A 21,004-nucleotide genomic window follows, 5' to 3' on the forward strand; every position below is an offset into this window, starting at 1 on the left:
GTGGGAAACATGGATTTCTGAAGATTGGAAAATGTGGATTTCAAGAGGTTGGGAAACATGGATTTCAGGAGATGGGAAAAAATGGATTTCAGGAGATTGGGGGACATGGATTTCAGGAGATAGATTGGAAAACCTGGATTTCAGGAGCTTGGAAAACATGGGAGGTTGGAAAACCTGGATTTCAGGAGATTGGGAAATGTGGATTTCAGGAAATTGGAAAACATGGATTTCAGGAGATTGGAAAACATGGGAGGTTGGAAACATGGATTTCAGGAGATAGACTGGAAAATGTGGATTTCAAGAGATAGTTTGGGAAACATGGATTTCAAGAGTTTGGAAAACATGGATTTCAGGAGACAGATTGGAAAACATGGATTCAGGAGATTGGAAAATATGGATTTCAGTAGATTGGGAAACATGGGGGGCTGGGAAACGTGGATTTCAGGAGCTTGGTAAACGTGGATTTCTGGAGATGGGAGAACATGGATTTCAGGAGATTGGAAAACGTGGATTTCAGGAGATAGATTGAAAAAAAAATGGATTTCAGGAGATTGGGAAACATGGGAGATTGGAAAACGTGGATTTCAGGAGACTGGCAAACATGGATTCAGGAGACTGGTAAACATGGATTCAGGAGACTGGTAAACATGGATTCAGGAGACTGGCAAACATGGATTCAGGAGACTGGCAAACATGGATTCAGGAGACTGGCAAACATGGATTTCGGGGATAATCTCCAGGCGGTTCTGGGAGTGGGGCAGAACTGAGGCCCAAGGAGGCCCCTTTGGGTCGCTGCGGATCTGCTGCAGCACCTCGGAGAGCGACCACCGACATCCAACTCCCTCCCTGCGCAGCCTCCCGGGCAATTCCTTGGATCCTGATCCCCTCTGGAGCTGGGGAAAGACAGGGATTTCCTTATGAACATTTCAGCAATTAACTGGCACACGATGAATGAGGTGATCGGGGGGGGTCACCTGAACAAGACCCCCCAATAGCGTTGTGAGCCTTAATGGTGATGTCACCAACTGGTTTAAACTGGGTGGCCCCAGGCCCAGCACTGACTGGGGTGTGTGATCAGCACCAGCAGCACCTGAATTTGCCCTGAACTTTGTTTCCCATCTTTTAAAGAGGAAAAAAAAAACCCCTTTCCAAGCTCCAGGAGTCACATGGAAAGAACAGGAGGCTGAAATTCTGACTAACCAAGAGCCAGGGGAGCTTCTCCCTAATTCTTGTCTTCAGCTCCCCAAAATAAAGCAGGGTAAGGACCAGCCCGGTGTAAGGGCTGGGAAAGGAGGCAGAAATTCTGCTCCTTCGTGTCCTGACTTGCAAACAGTGCCAGAAAATGGTTTTCCCACCAGAGTTGCAGCTCCGAGTTTATCCCGGTTCCTTTTGGAGCAGCAGCTTCACAAGCAGGAAGGTGGGTAAGTGAGAGGAGTGCAGAGAATCCCCCCACACCTGAGGAAAGGAGCTGCTGCAGGCTGCAAACACTGAGGTATTTAAAGCAGACTGTTCAACAAGCAATTCCTTCGTGTGAACCTCCCCGGGAAATCTGTCAGCTTGTCCCTGCCATTTGTTCTGTGGAGGGAGGCAAAAAAAAAAAAACCAAAAAATCTGTTAAAAACAACCCCAAGATAAGCAGTGGTAAAATTACCAACCTATGGCTCTTCAATAAAGTGCTGAAAGAAGGAAACAAGGGCAGAGAAGAGGATAAACTCCTTATGTAAGTTCTCAGGCTCTGTGGTCTGATGTAGGAGGCTCCAGCCACAAATTAAACCTATTTGACAGCAAGTCCTCCTTGCCAAAACTCCTTTTTTTTTTTTTTTCTGCTAAAGGGAAACTTCTCAAGTGCAGCAGCCACGGGGAGGTTTGTCTGGTGTGGAGCTGGAGGAGCAGTGAAATAAAGCTGATAAGCCTTAAAAAGGGTTGCAGACAAGACAGACCTTTCCCTGGAGGGTCACGACCATCACAAAGTGGATTTAATGATTGTTTAAGGTTGGACCTTGAGACCCAAAGTGTTGTGGGACTGCAGAAAACATCTCCTGCACTCCAGAGGCTGGACCTGCTCCCAGAGAGGGGCTCAGCTTTGTCTGGAGCTCAGCAAACCAAGCAAGAGGATCAGAAGTGGGGCAAGAAGTCCAGTTATGAAACATTTCCCTGAGGAGAACCTGCTGGAGACATGAGGTCTCCTGGAGCGGGGCCAGAGAAGAGCAACGAGGCTGGAGAAGGGACTGGAGCACAAGTGCTGTGGGGAGAGGCTGAGGGAGCTGGGGGTGTTCAGCCTGGAGAAGAGGAGGCTCAGAGGTGACCTCAGCACTGTCTGGAACTGCCTGAAGGGAAGTTCTGGCCAGCTGGGGGTTGGTCTCTTCTCCCAGGCACTCAGCAATAGGACAAGGGGGCACGATGGGCTCAAGCTCTGCCAGGGGAAATTGGAGATCAGGAAAAAAATTCTTTGCAGAGAGAGTGCTCAGGCATTGGAATGGGTGGATTCTCTGTCCCTGGAGGTGTTTAAGAGGAGACTGGATGTGGCACTGAGTGAGAATCCACCACGTCTTGATCCAACCCCACTGTGATCACCAGCCCAGGGCACTCCGTAATCACAGTGGGGTTGGATCAAGGGTTGGATTGATGAGCTCAGAGGTCTCTTCCAGCCCAGCTGATTCTGGGATTCTGTGATCCCTTCAGGACAGCTTTCTGTCCTGTTTTCCCTGGCTGTTGGATGCACAAGCCACTGAAGCACCTTCAGAGGGCACTAATTGGGCTCCTCTGCAGTGCTGAGCTGCAGATGTGAGTGTGGATGTCTCCAGAACTCTGCCTGTGACAGGCCTTGCTTGGCCACCCCCTGCCTGAAGGGAAGTTCTGGCCAGGTGGGGGTTGGTCTCTTCTCCCAGGCACTCAGCAATAGGACAAGGGGGCACGATGGGCTCAAGCTCTGCCAGGGGAAATTGAAGTTGGAGATCAGAAAGAAATTCTTTGCAGAGAGAGTGCTCAGGGATTGGAATGGGCTGCCCAGAGAGGGGGTGGATTCCCCATCCCTGGAGGTTTTTCAGCTGAGCTTGGCCGTGGCACTGAGTGCCATGATCTGGTAAAGGGACTGGAGTTGGCCCAAGGGTTGGACTTGATGATCTGGGAGGTCTTTTCCAACCCAATCCATTCTATGATTCTGTGATTCTATGATGATTCTATGGGGCAGGATGGCCCCTGGTGGGATATCCTGGGCCCTCCACCCCAAGGGCAGCCCCCAGGACACAGAGAGCTGCTGTTCCCTCAGCTGAGGCTCTTCCTGGTGGGAACTTGAGAGCAAACCTTCTCAGGAGGGGACAGCAAGTGCAAGAGGCTCTCAGCATAAACCCTGCACTTCTCCATGGGTTCCATCCCTCCCTTTCTGCCTCTCACCACACTCTCAGCACTGCAGGGCAAGTGACTCACTCTCAAAGGGCTCCTTAGGAGGGGACTAAGCAGGAATTACACAGGGTTTAAGGTTCAAGCATTTTGTGAGAGCAAACACAGATTCCAACCCCATTTAATTGCCCAGGGAAGTGCCAGGAGCAGCCAGTCCTTGTTCCCTCAGTGCCAGGGCAGTAATAAGTGTTACATCATGTTCAGAGTGTGCTGAAGGCTCAGGATGTCACTGCCTGAACTGCTTTATTAGTGCAGCCTGGATAATTAGGCTTAGGATCCTGGAATTATGGAATGGTTTGGGGTGGGAGGGACCTCAAAGATTTTCTATTTCCACTCCTGCCATGGGTAGGAACATCTTCCACTATCCCAGGGTGCTCCAAGCCCTGTCCAGCCTGGCCTGGGACACTCCCAGGGCTGGGGCAGCCACAGCTTCTCTGCCCAACCTGTGCCAGGGCCTGCCCACCCTCCCAGACAGGAATTCCTTCCCAATATCCCAGTGTCAGTGGGAAGCCATTCCCCTTGGCCTGTTCCTCCAGAGTCTTCTCCAAAATCTTTCTCTGGTTCTTTTGGAGCCTCTTTAGGCACTCAAAGGGGCTCCAAGGTGTCCCTGGAGCCTTCTCTTCTCCAGGGTGAAATCAAGGAGAGGGAATTGGATCCCTCTGGATTTCCTGTTATTCTGGAAGGGGCAGTGAAATGGGAGGATGTTTTCTGAGCAACAGAATCACAGAATGGTTTGGGTTGGAAGGGACCTCAAAGCCCATCCAGTGCCACCCCTGCCATGGGCAGGGACACCTCCCACCAGCCCAGGGTGCTCCAAGCCCTGTCCAGCCTGGCCTGGGACACTCCCATGGATGGGGCAGCCACAGCTTCTCTGGGCACCTGTGCCAGGGCCTCCCAAATCAGAAAGGTTTGGAAAATCTCTTTAAGTCCTTCTCTCTTGGACAGCAGCAGCAGCAAAGCCTCAGCTGATGCACTGCTGGGTGTGTTCAGCAGGAGGAGGTTTGGGTACCTCTCTCCACCTTTCCTGTCGGCTCCTTCAGGCAATTGGGTCACCCCAAGGCTTCTCTTCTCCAGGCTGGATAATCCCAACTCTCCCAGCAGAGGAGCTCCAGCCCTCTGATCATCCTGGGTTGCTCCGTGGCCACTGAAAGCCACGGAAAGAAAAGCGATTTCCTTTCCCCTCCAAGCCTCAAAGAGCCAAGTCAAGGTTGACCCCAGGCAGGGCTGGGTGAGTCCAACCCCTCCCAGAAGGATTCCAGGGGCAGAGCAGGCTGGAAATGCCTCACCCCGCGGGACTCACCAAGGGCTGCTCAGGAATCACCCACTGGGAAGATCTTCCCGTCTCTGCCACCGGGAATTCAACAATTTGACAACAGATGGGTCTGTAATTACAGCCCATTTGAGAGCTTTTGAAAGCGCTGATTTGAAAGGCTTTGATTTTCCTTCTTCCAGAAGGAGAATAACAAAGAGAGGGGGAAACATCTCAGCGTCGCTGTGGTTCCCCCTGCCTGAGTTTTCAAGGGAAAACACTCAGCTCCAGCCAAACTGGGAATGTCACTGGATGGAGAACTGGCTTCCAGTTGGGGGCTGAGCTGCAGAATGCAGAATGTGGGCTCCAAAAACGCTTGAGCTGAACAGCAGCCGATCATTTTAAAAAGAAAATAAAAGGCAAAGCCGAAGTTCCTGCTGCATGTGGAGTTCACGGGAGAAGCAGCAACTGGAAGGGCAGCGCCGTGGTGGGGCTGGAGAGGAGGAGGAGGGATGGTGGATACCCCGAGGCTGTGTGGTCTGGGCTGGAACAGGGAGCAGCAGAAAACACATCCATTTATTTCTATGGCAACGGGAATAACTCAGGGCTACGCTGGAGCCCGAAGCTCCCTGGATTGGAGAGTTCCAAGTGAGGAGCAGCCACTGCCACCCAGCAAACCCAAGGGGCTGATTTTAAAGCCATAAAACCAGAGCTCTCACCCTGAACATCTCATGGGGAAGATAAAAAAGTGTTTCAAATCCTTAGAGGAAACCACAGGCTGGAATTGAGTCTGGAGATGCACAACTTGCATCTTCCCAAGGCCTTGGACAGTTTGGGAATGAGGGGATGGGCTCATCTCCCAGAGCCACCTGTTTAACCAGGAACACTCTCCCCTCTTTGCCTGTGCCTCAGACTCCCATCTGTAAAAATAAAGCCACTCCTTCACCACTTGGGAAGGGTTTAAAGCACCACTTGCTCCAGCCTGGCAAAAATACTCAGACCAGTCTGAGTTTAAATATTGATTTCCTTGGGTTTGACCTTATTCCTCTTGTGGTTGTGGAAGTTCTGGGTCTAATCCTTGGCACACAGTTTTTAGAGCAGTGGCTCCAAGAAACTGGGAGCAACCCAAACATCTCCTGCTCCTTTTCCATTTCTCTGCTCTTCTGAGGTTAAGAGGTACCTCCATTGTGCTACTAAACCAGAGGAATTCCAACTCAGGGACCTTGGATTTCAACACCTCAGTGAGATTCTCACACTCCCAGTTCCTCCCTCAGAGCTGGTGTCTGGTCCTTGCTGCCAAGTTCACCAGCAGAGGCTGCTGACACAAGTTCCCCAGGAGTTCTTCCTTCTAAAAATATTGATCCCAGCTCGTCCTTTCTGCTCCAGCTGCATTTTGGCAAGGCCCTTTCCAAAAGGCAGGGGGAGCTTCCTCAGTGTCCCCACAGCTCCCTGGAGCTGTCACTTCCCCCTGTCACACTGATTGAAACTGGGTTACTCCCATGACGTGTGTCAGCAGTTCCATCATCAGTCACCATTCCTGAAGGGAAAACACCCTGCAGGGATCGTGCAGGGACACGGAATTTCTGTGTGTGACAAGGACTGGCAAAATGAAGACTCTTGTAACGCAGTTAGGGCTCTTTCAAGGGGGTTTTCACACAAATCCCAGGATGGATCAGGTTGGAAGGGACCCTCGGGAGTCCTGTTTCCTTCTGTGGTTGGTGGAGATGCTCTTTGCTCTCTGCCCAGGGGCATCATCATTAACACCTGAAAAGGGATTGCTCTCAGATTGTCCTTTCGTTCCCTCCATTCAGCACCGAAACGTCACTGTTGGCTTGAGGGGGTGAAGAATCCAACAAGCCTTGAGAGATTCTGAAAGCCTCAGCTTTGAAACGTCACTGTTGGCTTGAGCAGGTAAAGAATCCAACAAGTCTTGAGAGGTTCTGAAAACCTCAGCATTGAAACGTCACTGTTGGCTTGAGCAGGTAAAGAATCCAACAAGTCTTGAGAGCTTCTGAAAACCTCAGCACCAAAATGTCACAGTTGGCTCAAGCTGGTAAAGAATCCAACAAGCCTTGAGAGGTTCTGAAAGCCTCAGCTTTGAAACGTCACTGTTGGCTTGAGCAGGTAAAGAATCCAACAAGCCTTGAGAGGTTCTGAAAGCCTCAGCTTTGAAACGTCACTGTTGGCTTGAGTGGGTGAAGAATCCAACAAGCCTTGAGAGGTTCTGAAAGCCTCAGCTTTGAAACGTCACTGTTGGCTCAAGCTGGTAAAGAATCCAACAAGCCTTGAGAGGTTCTGAAAACCACAGCACAGCTCCTGCTGGAACTCCTTCTGCCAGGGGGTTTGCTTAGAAGGAAAGTGCTGCTTTCTTCAGGGAGGACCACTGTGTTTTCTCAGCAACTTTTCATGCCTCATAAATGCTAATAAAATGCTAATAAAATACATGAGGTTCACTCTCAAACTGACCCCGTTTGGATTCCAGCCGATATTCCCAGTGGGGCAGTTGCACTCACATTTGGCTTGGCATTTTTTTCCAAGCAGGTCATCAAAAACCTGCTTTTCTTTACTGTTTATCAGCCCCACTCTATTTTTATCAGATGACTGTCCCCCTTGTCGTGGCAGTCTTAGTTCAATTTGGAGCTCCATGACCATAAATCCATCGGCAGGTTGGGTTGCAGGGCCACGCCAAACGCAGCTTCTCTCCTGCCTTCACACGTCTGACTCAGCCACGGCGCTCTAACTGAAAAGCCTCAACAGAGGATTAAGATCATAGAGATTATTAGGAAGGACGATGCCCTGGGAATGCTGATGAGCGTCTGGCAGGGATGAGGAGCCCTGAGCTCTGTAACCACCGGCTCGGATCCCCCTCACTGCCTGCACAAGGGAGGGAGCAAAGCACCTTTGGAACAGATGTTTATCCGTGTAATAGCAGAGGGAGGGTGCAAGGTGGAGAGGGGAGAGCTCTGCACGCCTTTAATCCCACTTGTTGCCTTTCAAAATATTCAGAATTCAAAATATTTCCCCTTCTTACTGCCCAGCAGAACCGCAGGGAGTTTGGGAGGGAGTAAATCCAACCCAGAGCCTGGATGTTAAGCCCTTATCTTTCCTCTAGGTAGTAATTTTAGGGTCTGACTCGCAGCCAGATGGAGTAAAGAGTCCCCACATGGGATCGCAGCTCTCCATGGAGAGGCAGGATGCGAGGGCGACCCTGGCACTCGCTCGCGCCTTCTGCTCAGGGACAGGAACGGAAACCAAACGTGCCGGGGATGGCAGACCCTTCTGGCTGCCCCCGAAGGAGCCCGCGGGCTCAGGAGCTGCGGTTTGGGGGAGCAGCAGCGAGTCCCCGCGCTCGGGGAGGGGGCTCGCTCCGAACCAGCCTGCGGGGAGCCTTTAAAAGGACTTGTCGAGGCTGGAAGGAAGCTCAGGCGGGGCAGGAAATGCGGGTCTCCCTCCAGCGCGGGCAGTGGGGGCTCCAGCCCCTCCCGGCAGCAAAGCGGACCCCGCACCGCGGAAAAGGGGCTGAGACCCCCGGGCTGCGGGGCAGGGACAGAGCGGCGGGACCGGCAGAGCCAGGTACGGGCGGCCCTGGGCTTTGGGAGGGGACACAGGCATGGGGAGGGGGGCAGAGACATGGGGAGACGGGCACAAGCATGGGAAGGGGGGCAGAGACATGGGGAAAGGGAGCAGAGACATGGGGAGAGGGGGCAGAGATATGGGGAGAAGGGGCAGAGATATGGGGAGAGGGGCACAAGCATGGGAAGGGGGTAGAGACATGGGGAGGGGGCACAAGCATGGGAAGGGGGGCAGAGACATGGGGAGAGGGGGCAGAGATCTGGGGAGAAGGGGCAGAGATATGGGGAGGGGGCAGAGACATGGGGAGAGGGGCACAAGCATGGGAAGGGGGGCAGAGACATGGGGAGGGGGCACAGGCATGGGAAGGGGGGCAGAGACATGGGGAGGGGGCACAGGCATGGGGAGGGGGGCAGAGACATGGGGAGAGGAGGCAGAGATATGGGGAGAGGGGCAGAGACATGGGGAGGGGGGCACAGGCATGGGAAGGGGGGCAGAGACATGGGGAGAGGAGGCAGAGATATGGGGAGAGGGGCAGAGACATGGGGAGGGGGGCACAGGCATGGGGAGGGGGACAGAGACATGGGAAGTGGGGCACAGGGCTGAGGAGGGGGGCACAGGCACGGGGACAGGGGCAGAGGCGTGAGGAAGAGGATAGAGGCATGGAGAGGGGGCACAGACACGGGGAGGGGGGCACAGACACGGGGAGGGGGGCACAGACACGGGGAGGGGGGCACAGACACGGGGAGGGGGGCCACAGGCATGCGGCGGGGGGCACAGACACGCGGGGGGATCTGCGGGCAGAGCATCCCGGCGCAGCGCTCCTGCCTCCCTCTCCCAGCCTCCAGCCCAAGCTCCCGACGAGGGGGGTGGCCCCAGCGCCGCTGCTCCCCCGGCCGGGAGCCCCGTCCCTCCCTCCTCCCCGGGGTGGGGAGCGGCCCCGTGCCCGTCCCCGTGCCCATCCCCGTGCCCGTCCCCGCCCGCAGCCGCAGGACGCGCGGGGAGCGCTCCCGGCTCGAGGCTCCAGCCGCGGCTCGGGGGAGCGGGAGGAGCCCGATGCCCGCAGAGGGCACAGGAGCCCCCGGGGCTGCAGGTACCGAGCGCCGGGGGAGACGGGAACAGCCGGGAGAGACGGACGGGGGCACGGGAGGGAGGATGGAGATGGGGCGAGCGGGGGCGCAAAGCGCTTTTGGGGGCGCTGGGGGGAGTGAGGCACCCAAGGCATCGGTCCCGCTTGTGCTCACCCCGAGTTCGCCCTTCTGAGCGGGCTTTTCATGCGGACTGAGCCCGTCCTGGCTGCAGGGATGGCAGGGGGGCACCCACTGGAAATTGGGGTGACCTGTCCTGGCTGCAAGGATGGTAGGGGGGCACCCACTGGAAATTGGGGTGATCGTCCTGTCTGGAGGGATGGCAGGGGGGCACCCACTGGAAATTGGGGTGACCTGTCCTGGCTGCAGGGATGGCAGGGGGGCACCCACTGGAAATTGGGGTGACCTGTCCTGGCTGCAGGGATGGCAGGGGGGCACCCACTGGAAATTGGGGTGACTGTCCTGGCTGCAGGGATGGCAGGGAGGGACCCGCTGGAAATTGGGGTGACTGTCCTGGCTGCAGGGATGGCAGGGAGGGACCCGCTGGAAATTGGGGTGATCGTCCTGTCTGGAGGGATGGCAGGGGGGCACCCACTGGAAATTGGGGTGACTGTCCTGTCTGGAGGGATGGCGGGGAAGGACCCGCTGGAAATTGGGGTGATTATCCTGTCTGGAGGGATGGCAGGGGGGCACCCACTGGAAATTGGGGTGACCTGTCCTGTCCGGAGGGATGGCGAGGGGGACCCGCTGCCGTGTGTGAGGCAGGACCAGTCTCAGCGCGGCTCTGCAGCTTGAAAGGGATGAGAGGGAACCTGCGGGAGGGATGCACAGGCACTGCCCGGCGCTGCCACAGCCCCAGTGCCCTCCCCAAAAGGAGTCCGAGCCCTGGCTCTGCCCAGCCCGCAGGGACGGGGCTCAGCCAGCCACGGGGACCGGAGCTGAGCGCAGGGCGCTCCTCTCTCATCCAGCCCAGGAGGGAAGCGCAGGGGTTGGGAGCGCTGCAGGGCGGTCAGCAGGGCGGGGATGCCAAGGTCGGAGTGCAGCCCCGGGGTGGGCACCGGGCTGGGCTGGGAACAGCCCCGCCTGCCCGTGTGCTGCCCCCGCAATCCTCACAACTGGGCACGGCTTGTCCCCAGCGCCCAGACCTTTGCACTGAAGAGGAGGGGGAAGAAAGACTCAGTTCAGGTGTTTGGGACTTGCAGTTTGTGTTGGGCTGAACTCCAGGCTTTTTTTGTGGCTTTGGAGGGGAGGAGACGTGCAGGTTCCACCAGGCAGCCAGTTCTGTGTGCTGGGATCAGTCTGGGAGGGCTTGGGTGGGAAATGCCAGCCCCTGGGTGCACTGCCACCCGGGCTCGGGGGCTGGGGTGGCTCTGAACTGCTTCTGGGGGGGTGGTCAAGCCAGAGACCCCTCACCTTGGATGTTTACCCCCTCCAAGGCTCCTCTTCTGGAACTGCTCCACTCGTTCCAGCAAGAGAAGCTGTTCCTGAGCTCCTCCCGACCTGGAGCTCTCCTGAGCTCAAGGGATCCGTAGCTGAGCCTGGGAGAACATCCAGCCTGTGGCTCCTGCTCTTCAGCTGCCCTGTCTTTGGGCCTGAGTGTCCCTGAAAGCAGCTGATGTCCCTGGATTGCAGAGGAGAGGGTTGGAGGAGCAGCATTTCAGTGAGAACTCCCGATCATAGCCCAGGGCTGTGGTTGGGTTTTGGCTCCACACCTTCCCCTGCCTGAAGGTGCTGCCTGGCCCAGCAGCACGTGATTTCCAGCAGTGTTTGTGTGACAGGATCAGCTCCCCCGAGTGAGCAATCCCTGAGCCTGAAGTGTGCCTGGGGGAGGAGAGTATTCAGCAAATATTTGGCAAAAGGCAAATTGGTTTATGGGCTGTTTGTTTGCAAACTAAAAATAGGAGCAAGTTCTCAGGTCGGGTCTCTCCAGGAAACACAGGGCTGGGAGGAGCAGGGGGGTAACAAGGTGAAAATGTAGTTTCTAAAGATTTTTTCCTAGTGCTAAAAGTGGTGAGAAGTTATTCAAGTTTGACTTCAGCTGCTCAGGGTTTATACCAATACACTTAATCCAAAGATTTAGTGAGAGAAAGTTGGTTTGGTTTGTGTTCTGTAGGGAAAAATCAATCCCTCCAGTCCTTTGGGGTGAGAAACACACCCTGGGAAACACCAAATGGCAGATTTTAACGAGGGCAACGTTCCCATCTGCACTGATTCCTTTTGCTTTTTAACCCCAGGTGGTGAAATAAGGTAGGGAGGGGGAAAACCAAGAATTTTCCATATGAAACAATGAGATTTCTGTGCTTTTAGGGAGCTGCAGGTTTAGTCCAAACCATCAGAGATTGAAGCAGGTCTTGCCATGGGGCTGCACTGCCCTCCTGCTCCCCCAGAGCCTTCCCTGGGGGTTTTGTTTCACAGAAGCTCTGCCAGGTCACCCCAAATTTCCCAGCAAGTCCCCCCTCTCCCCTTCAGGCAGAACCCTCAGCTCTGCCTGCTGGATCCAGGAAAACACACAAGGAATGAGGCCCCGTGGGCTGGATGGGAAGCAGCAGGTGATGAACACTCAGCCCCCCAAAAGGCAAAATCCCTGAAGGCCCAAGAGAGTTTTCTTTGCCTTATTGCAGCAAATTACTCCACTGACAAACCCACGGGGTGAGAAAATCCTGACTCCCAAAATTCAGTTCCTTTCTGGGATGAGAAAACCCCACAAAGTTCCGCTCGGATGGTGATCCAGCTGCTTCCCTTCCCACCCCTCCCCAAAGGAGCTGCTTCAAAAGCCTTTCTGTCTGGATTACCAGTTTATCTGTTATTCCCACTCACCCTGCACCTGGAAGCAGCAATTTCCCTTCCTGCTGTTGTAATTCCATTCACAGCAATTAAGGCTGATGCTGCAGGAGAGAGTTATGATTCCTGCAGTAAATGGGCAGCCAGATCCAATCTTGACTCACCAAATTAGGTTTGTTTCTGTAATTCCTGCTTGATCCCAGCTCCCCTCTCATGCAATGCACTCCAGAGAGGTATTTTTGCTCTGCCATTGCAGCCACAGCCAGGGAGGATCCCAACCTGGGCATTTTGGAGCTTTGTTCTTCTTCCTTAGGTTGTGATGCTGTTCAGTCACTGGTGGGTGCCCAGAAAAACCACATTTAATTTCCATACCTAGAGAAGTTCCCTCTGAATTCTGAGCAGGATGGGCTGTGCTTTAATCCCTCTTTTATTTCTTTCCTCTGGTTTTTGGGGCAGGGACAGAGTCAGGGATGTTCAGCTGCAGTAGATGCTGGGGGTTTTGTTTGTTTTTTTTTTTTTCCAGAAAGAACTTGGAATTCTGTTATTGATCACTCTGGCTCTGTGTTTTTACCTCCTTTTTGGTTTGTGGGTTTTAAGCAGAAAGCTCATAATTTATGGACAACACCACAGGGTGGTCTGGAGATCAACCACCAAAGGGAAACAAACCTGGATGAGAGCAAGTGCCCTGCAGGGCTGTGTTTTACTAACCACTAATTAAGAACACCAAACGAGGGTATCAGGCATCACTCAGCGTGTCTTAATTATGTTTAGTCATCCTTGGGCAGGTTCATGGTCATTAATTGCTGCAGGGACAGTGGAGGCCCCAAAGTGGTGCTGGTGAGGGGCAGGTGGTGAGAGGGCAGAGGGACAAATGAGCTGTGCCCACACCAACACCCTTGGCAGGTGGTTTGGGGTCCCAGGGAGGCCAAATCTGGGCTCAGTTTTCAGATCTGGGTGGCTTTAAGTCCGTCACATCCTCACATGGGGAGTGTAAACTCCCTCCTGGTGCTGCCAACCTGCAGGTGGCACCACATGAAGACCAAGGATTTTGCATCAGAGCTTTAGCAAATGGATTTCCCCCTCTGCAAATGTGTTGCCCCATCCCTGGAAGTGTCCAAGGGCAGGTTGGATGGGGCTTGGAGCCACCTGGGCTGGTGGGAGGTGTCCCTGCCATGGCAGAATGGGATGATCTTTAGGGTCTCTTCCAACCCAAACCATTCCAGGATTCCATGATTTCCTTCTCAATCCACTTGGTATGACAAGTAATGCTGGACAATTCATCAAATGGAACCAAAACTCTGAGAGCAAAGGTTGATGTTCACACAAAAGCAAGAGAAGAGCCCCCAAATGCTGCAGTGACAAAGGGCAGGGGTGTCACTGGCTCCTGGGGACAGCCCAGCAGGAGGAGGAGACCATCAGAGCTGCTGGGAGAGCTGCCCCTCCCCATGGAGGACACACAAAGGTCCTTCAAGGAACACCTCAGGAATGGCAGTGATGGATGGTTGGAAGAGCTTGAGGTCCTTTCAAGGAGGAATTTTGTGCCGTGGGTTTTCTTCGGGGTGAGAAGAAATTGGAGAGTATCCAAATAAAGGAGCTTTTCCTCACTGCTCCTCCTGAGGTCTGAACTCCAAATGCAGCAGAGAGAGAAAGAGGTTTGAGTTCCTTGTGTAATTCCCACAGTCAGAATCACACAATCCCAGACTATTCTGAGTTGGAAGGACCCACAGGGATCATCAAGTCCAACTCTTCAGTCAGTGGCCCACAGAGGGGATTGAACCCCTGACCTTGGTGTTATCACAACCAATTCCCCCTTTCAAGGAGCTGTGCCAGGGGAAAAGGAGAGAACTTCAGAAGAAACCTGTCCTGCCTCATTTTTTGGAGCACCAGAAGGAGCCACACATGGCTGCACCTCCTGACCACCCCTGCTGAGATCCAGCACTGCTTCTCTTTGTGTCCTCCTGTTTGTGCAGCCCCAGAGCAAAGATTTGGCTTTGTGGCCCAGCCTGGTGGGGCTGAGCTGCTCACATGCCCTTGGGGGATGTGCTTCCCCCATCTCAGCACCACACTCTGTCCCAGAGGTTCAGCTCCAGGAATAGAAGTTGATAAACACCAACTGTCCCATCCCACCACCCTCTTCCTTTCTGTTCTTTCCCTCAGAGGAACCAGCTGATCTGTGTTGCAGGATCCTCCCAAGCCCTCAGAGCCCAGGAGGAGTGTGCTGATGCTGTGGCTTCTCCCACATCTCCCCCACAAACACACTCAGATTTAACACAAAGTTTTGAAATGGGTGCCAGAGCAGCATTTTAAACTTTCCTTTTTACAGAATTTGCCTTTTTTTTTTTTTTTTTTTTTTTTTTTTTTTTTTTTTTTTTTTTTTTGCTGTAAGGCTGATCCAAAGCTGTTCCATTTATCAGGAGCCTGGAGTGGCTGAGCTCTCCCTGCAGGGATTGCCAGGATGTTCCCACCACAAACACACCAACAGTGTCTTCACAACCTGCCCATCATCTCCAACGTTTGTCAGAATCATTTATTTCTTCCATGACCAAAATTAGGAAACTGCCTTTAGAATGATAACCTAAAAAAAACCTCCAAATCCAACATCTCCCTAAAGCAAACCCTGAAAAAAAACCTGCCAACCTCAAGCCATTTACAGCTTAAAATTGTGGTTTCCATCTCTGGCTTGGCCTGCCCTGGGTGGCTCTGGGGGGAAGAAGATCCTGTGGGACTTTCCTTCCCATCCCTGGCTTTCTGAGCCCCCTGGTGCATCTCCTGCCACCCGTGGAGGGCCATGTGAGACACCCACATCCCATCTGCACATTCCAAATCAGAGCACTGTGTTTGTGATGACAACTGGGAGCTGGAGGAGCTGCTGCTCTCCCCCCACTGCCGTTTTTCTCACCCCAAGGAGAAAGCCCAACAACAGCCCTGGAGGTGTTTGGATTCCTCCTGGAGACAAGGAGTTGTTGGTGCTGCATCATTCACGGCTTGCTTGGGCTTGGAAGGTGTGGATGCAACGTGGGCTGGCTGGTTGTGAAGCCACATTCCCCATTCCAGGTTCCTGCCCTCAAATCCTTCTGGAAAACTGACCACCAGGTGATGGGAACAAAAGGTTCTGGGTTTGAGCACCTTCACCACAGTTCCTTGTGAGGTTTGGGAGGCACTTTTTGTTTTAAATCTGCACTTTTTTTCTACCAAATGCTGGAAAGTTTCTCCAGAGAAATGCTTTCCAAACACCTACTTGGATGAAAATATGAAAAAGGCTTGCAGTGAATCAAGCCCAGCACAGAAAGGAGGTGTTGGAAACTCTCCACCTTTCCCAGAATGTCTGTTAAAAGTCCTTCCCTCCCCCATCTGTGTGCCCTGCAGTGCCCACTCTGCATTCCTGGCAGAACAAAGGTGCTCCCTGGACAGAAAGCACAGTTCAGGTGAGGGCAGAGCGATGCAGAGACTCAGAGAAGAACAGTCTTGAGGGCTGGAGAGGAAGGAGGTTGTTCCTGTCCATGCAGCCTCTCTGTGCACACACAGGTCCTGAGCTGGTGGGGAAGGGACCTCACACATGGTCCTTTCCACCCTGGAGATCAGGGATTTATTTTTTGCCTGGGGTTTTGTCGTTGTCCTGGAGGGTTTAGTTCCCCACCTGCACCCTGCTGATGGTCCCTGGGCTTCTCCAGAGGTTCCCTGGGCTTCTCCAGAGGTTCTGCCAGGCCTGGGAAAGATCACAGGGGAGCTCCTGACACGAGGAGCTGGGAACTGTCTTTGGTTCTGGTTCTGAGAGGGTTGGGTGGGAATTCTTTGGTTCTGTTTCTGAGAGGGTTGGGTGGGAGTTCTTTGGTTCTGATTCTGAGAGGATTGGATGGGAATTCTTTGGTTCTGGTTCTGAGAGGGTTGGATGGGAGTTCTTTGGTTCTTGGTTCTGGTTCTGAAAGGGTTGGGTGGGAGTTCTTTGGTTCTGGTTCTGAGAGGGTTGGATGGGAATTCTTTGGTTCTGGATCTGAGAGGGTTGGATGGGAGTTCTTTGGTTCTGGTTCTGAGAGGGTTGGATGGGAATTCTTTGGTTCTGGATCTGAGAGGGTTGGATGGGAGTTCTTTGGTTCTGGTTCTGAGAGGGTTGGATGGGAGTTCTTTGGTTCTGGTTCTGAAAGGGTTGGATGGGAGTTCTTTGGTTCTGGTTCTGAGGAGGTTGGATGGGAGTTCTTTGGTTCTGGTTCTGAGAGGGTTGGACAGCAGTGGGGTGGGGTGGAGACCCCCCTGAGCCTCCCCAGGTCACGTGGGCAGAGGCACAGCTCCAACCTGCACTGCAGAGCTCTCAGTGCCAGGGATCTGCTCGGTCTGATCCTCGTGTGCTGCTCAGAGCCCTTCAAAATGACACTCTGCTCATTTCTGTATCTGTGTTTAGACAGAAAATTAGGTGGTCTTATGGATTTCATGGAATCCTACAAGGGTTTGGGTGGGAAGTGACTTCCTTCTGGTGTCATCCAGCCCTGCATGGATCCTGTGGAAATGCAGCCTCTCCTGGGATGAGCCCTGAGCTCCCCCACTGTGCAATTCCTCTGTCCAGGCCTTGACCTCCCCACAGGCACCGACTGCATCGTTCCAGCACAAACTGTGGGCACTGAGGGAAAATTAAATGATGTGTGAAACTTGGTCTGCTTTGAATTCCCTCTTTCTTTCTCCCCTTTTTAATTTGCTTTCTAGGAACAAGATGCCCATGAAAAGTACTTTGAGTTCACTCTTTCTCTCTCTTTCTTCCCTTTTCAATTTGCTTTCTATGAACATGATGCCCATAAAGTCTACTTTGAATTCACCCTTTCTCTCTCTTCCCTTTTCAATTTGCTTTCTAGGAACAAGATGCCCATGAAGTTCACTCTCCTTTAGCCTTACGAGAAAACTGAGGACTCAAAGTTATGGATCCTTTATACTTCTCCAACACCTTCAGCCCCGAAGGCGTCCCCAGCGCCGGCAATTCCTCTCTGCTGACCAACGGGACGGAGAATGGGACGCTCTCGGAGCAGCCCCCGTTCCAGTACATCCACAAGGTGCTCATCCCCATCTGCTACCTCCTGGTGTGTGCCCTGGGGCTCAGCGGCAACACGCTGGTCATCTACGTGGTGCTGCGCCACGCCAAGATGAAGACGGTCACCAACATCTACATCCTCAACCTGGCCGTGGCCGACGTGCTCTTCATGCTGGGCCTGCCCTTCCTGGCCACCCAGAATGCCATTTCCTATTGGCCATTTGGCTCCTTTCTCTGCAGGCTGGTCATGACCGTGGATGGCATCAACCAATTCACCAGCATCTTCTGCCTCACTGTGATGAGCATGGACCGGTACCTGGCGGTGGTTCATCCCATCAAGTCGACCAAGTGGAGACGCCCCAGGGTGGCCAAGCTCATCAGTGTGACTGTCTGGACATTCTCCTTCTTGGTGGTGCTTCCAGTCATCATCTTTTCGGACGTGCAGCAAGACTTTCAGACCTGCAACATGAACTGGCCCGAGCCCGTGAACATCTGGTCTGCAGCCTTCATCATCTACACCTCTGTCCTGGGCTTCTTCGGGCCTCTGCTGGTCATCTGCCTCTGCTATTTGCTGATTGTGATTAAAGTCAAGTCCTCGGGGATCCGAGTCGGGTCTACGAGGCGCAGGAGGTCGGAGAGGAAGGTGACCAGGATGGTGGTGATCATCGTGGTGGTCTTTGTGCTCTGCTGGCTCCCGTTTTACACCATGAACATCGTCAACCTGATATTCATCCTGCCAGCAGACCCCGTGCTGGAGGGCTTGTACTTCTTCATGGTGGTCCTGTCCTATGCAAACAGCTGTGCCAACCCCATCCTTTATGGGTTCCTTTCTGACAACTTCAAGCAGAGTTTCCAGAAAGTCCTTTGCCTCCGGAGGGGCAGCAGTGTGGAGGATGGTGAGGCTGTGGAGCACAGGCAGGAGAACAGCAGCCGCTTGCAGGAGTCCATGCTGACCCAGAGGAATGTGGAATTCAATGGCCACATGCAGACCAGCAAGGTCTGAGGGTGTGCTTTGGGACTGCCAAGGGCTTGGAGACCTGGAGAACTTGGGGGACTTGAAGGAGAGATGAGTTCGTGGAGACCCACAGGCTCAAACCAATGTACATAGAAATGTCTTCACTCCCCTCCAAGTGTCACGGGCTGTGGCTGAGGTCTCCTGGTGTCCCACCTGGGGCAGAGCTGTGTGCCCACTTTGGGTACCCCAGAGAACTGGTCTCCAGGCTTTGTTCAGCTCTGGTGATGCAAAGCCCACACTCAGTCAGTTTGAACTCCCTTGTTAAGGTGGGCTTGTGGCTGCTTTGCACTGTTGGGATCAGCTCAAAGCAGAAAACAGCCCAGACAGTGTCTCTGGAAGCCTTCAAGGGCATCTCTTAGCAGAGAAATGCCATTTCTGAAGAGTTTCATGCAGGAAAGGCCACAGCACTTGACCTTGAAGTTGGGCACGAGCCGTGGTTGAACATGCTGTGTGGTCCTTTCCATTGGTGTCCTGTCAGTGACCCATCCGAGGGATTCGTGGGGATGAGAATCCTTCAAACACAACCAGAATGAGAAACCCCCTGTGATCAGGGAGACATCTCTGAGAGGATTCAGTGTATTCATGATGTGTTCACATCCTAACCCAGGAAACGTGATGTAACCACCCTGTTGTTCTGTAAGTGCTGCTGGTTGTGAGTCCTGGGTGTGTTTATTGGTTCTGAGTGTAAGTCTGGACGTGACTATAAACTGTATGTGCACAAATTAAAACAAGTTCAACGCCCTCCTGACTCTGGTTTAGTTGGGATTTCCTCCAAGGTTGGAGGCTTTTCCAGCCTCAGTGACTCTGGGATTCTGTTCCTGCCCCTCTCACATTCCCCAAACACAAGAACCTGGTACTTGCAGGGGCACCTGAGGGGTGTGTGCAGAGCCTGGTGCTTGCTTGGCACCACTGGTAGGTACCCTTGGGCTGTGCCCACCTGCCCTCCCCTGCTCACCCCAAATGCCAGCCCAGCCAGCTCTGCATGGATTAATGAAGCCACACAAGCTCCATTATTGCTGGAATTATCAGGCTGGTCCAGGCATAAATCAGCCTCTTATCAGTTCTTGAGACACGTGGAGTAATTACTGCAGGCCTTTGTGTCCTCTGCCAGCTCCATCTGCCTGCACTGGATTAGCCAGGAGTTCTTCTCCAGTGGCAGAATTAGAACAGCCCATTTTAGCTCCCAGCTCGTTTGGGAAGTGGCAGTAATTAATAATGAAAGCTCCCTGGAGGGAGGTGCCCCGTGGATGCAGCGCTGGGCACTGGCTGTGCCCAGGGATGGATCATTGGAGAGGAAATCTATGGCATTGTCCACCACCAGCCTCATCCTCTGGAGCAGCTGAGCTGTTTTAAGCTAAAGAGGAGAGATTTAGATGGGATATTGGGAAGGAATTGCTGGCTGGGAGGGTGGGCAGGCCCTGGCACAGGTGCCCAGAGAAGCTGTGACTGCCCCATCCCTGGGAGTGTCCCAGGCCAGGCTGGACAGGGCTTGGAGCAGCCTGGGCTGGTGGGAGGTGTCCCTGCCCATGGCAGGGGTGGCACTGGGTGGGCTTTAAGGTCCTTTCCACCCCAAACCATTCCAGAATTCTGGATCCCTCTGGGCTGGAGCCAGGCTGGGAGAACTGGGGGTGTCACCTGGAGAAGAGAAGGCTCCAAAGACACCTGAGAGCCCCTGGCAGGGCCTGAAGGGGCTCCAGGAGAGCTGGAGAGGGACTGGGGACAAGGGATGGAGGAACAGGACACAGGGAATGGCTTCCCACTGCCAGAGGGCAGGGATGGACGGGATATTGGGAAGGAATTGTTGGCTGGGAGGGTGGGCAGGCCCTGGCACAGGTGCCCAGAGAAGCTGTGGCTGCCCCAGCCCTGGGAGTGTCCCAGGCCAGGCTGGACAGGGCTTGGAGCACCCTGGGCTGGTGGGAGGTGTCCCTGCCCATGGCAGGGGTGGCACTGGGTGGGCTTTAAGGTCCCTTCCAACCCAAACCATGGTGGGATTCTCTGGTTCTATGAACTTGCAGTCAGACAAAGCCACAGCAGACTCAGAGAGGTGGTTTGAGCATTTATCTCCCTCCAGACATTTCATCCCAGAACCAGACCCCTCTTTTAGGCATCTCATGCTCTCAGGCACAGGATGGGGTTGTTGGGGTGTCCTCTGCAGGGCCAGGAGTTGGACTTTGATACTTCCTGTGGGTCCCTTCCCTCTCAGGGTATTCCATGACTCCAAGATCTTTCAGCCTGAGGGGTGTCAGATCCACAGGGACTTGGTGTTCCCCACAAGAATAAAAGCACCTTGTTACAACCAGGCACAGATAAAATAATAACACGAGGAGCAGATGGAAGACTAAAGTCCAAACCCAAAGAAAACAAACCCCCTCACCTGTGGAACTGGGTAAAACACAGAGGAACTGAAGGACACTCCCAAGCCTCAAGTGACAACTGGCAGAGTTGAAGTATCAATGATTTCTGGATAATCTCTTGTTTGCTCTTCAGAGGAAAAGCAAATATTCATTTCAAAGCTCTCTGAGCAGGGCAGAGAGTTAAAGAGCTGTGAAAAATGTGGCTCTGGCACGTCCCTCTGGGGCAGAGTCAGGGGGTTCCAGTGGAACTGGAGCACTGGGGACCCCCTGCCTTTCTTTCCATGAGGATTTTATAACACACTGGAAAGGAAAACCAACAGCATTTCATGGCAAGGTGCTGCAGAAATGTTAATCTTGTGGTAGCTGGAGCATCACCTCTCACCACAGAGGGAGATCTGAGCTCTTGGTGCACCCAGAGAAATGTCTCCATCTCTGACTCAGGTTGTGTGGAGTTCCCATGACCATCTCCCTCATCATTTCCCTCTATTGAACCATTCTGGACAAAATTTACAATTTATGCATCGATTGAACCCA

At 53.6% G+C, this 21,004-nt stretch overlaps 1 protein-coding gene across 1 annotated transcript; it reads left to right on the forward strand.

The window, feature by feature from the left end:
• Window positions 1–7,900: 7,900 nt before the first annotated feature.
• On the forward strand, window positions 7,901–18,851 carry SSTR5 (somatostatin receptor 5). The gene is made up of 2 exons (XM_071571090.1): window positions 7,901–8,221; window positions 16,981–18,851. Exons 1-2 carry the CDS (start codon window positions 7,915–7,917, stop codon window positions 18,102–18,104), a joined length of 1,431 nt encoding a protein of 476 aa, XP_071427191.1. The 5' UTR covers window positions 7,901–7,914; the 3' UTR covers window positions 18,105–18,851.
• Window positions 18,852–21,004: the final 2,153 nt, after the last annotated feature.

The sequence above is a fragment of the Pithys albifrons genome, chromosome 16 (genome assembly GCF_047495875.1).
Source record: "Pithys albifrons albifrons isolate INPA30051 chromosome 16, PitAlb_v1, whole genome shotgun sequence".
Lineage (NCBI taxonomy): Eukaryota > Metazoa > Chordata > Aves > Passeriformes > Thamnophilidae > Pithys > Pithys albifrons.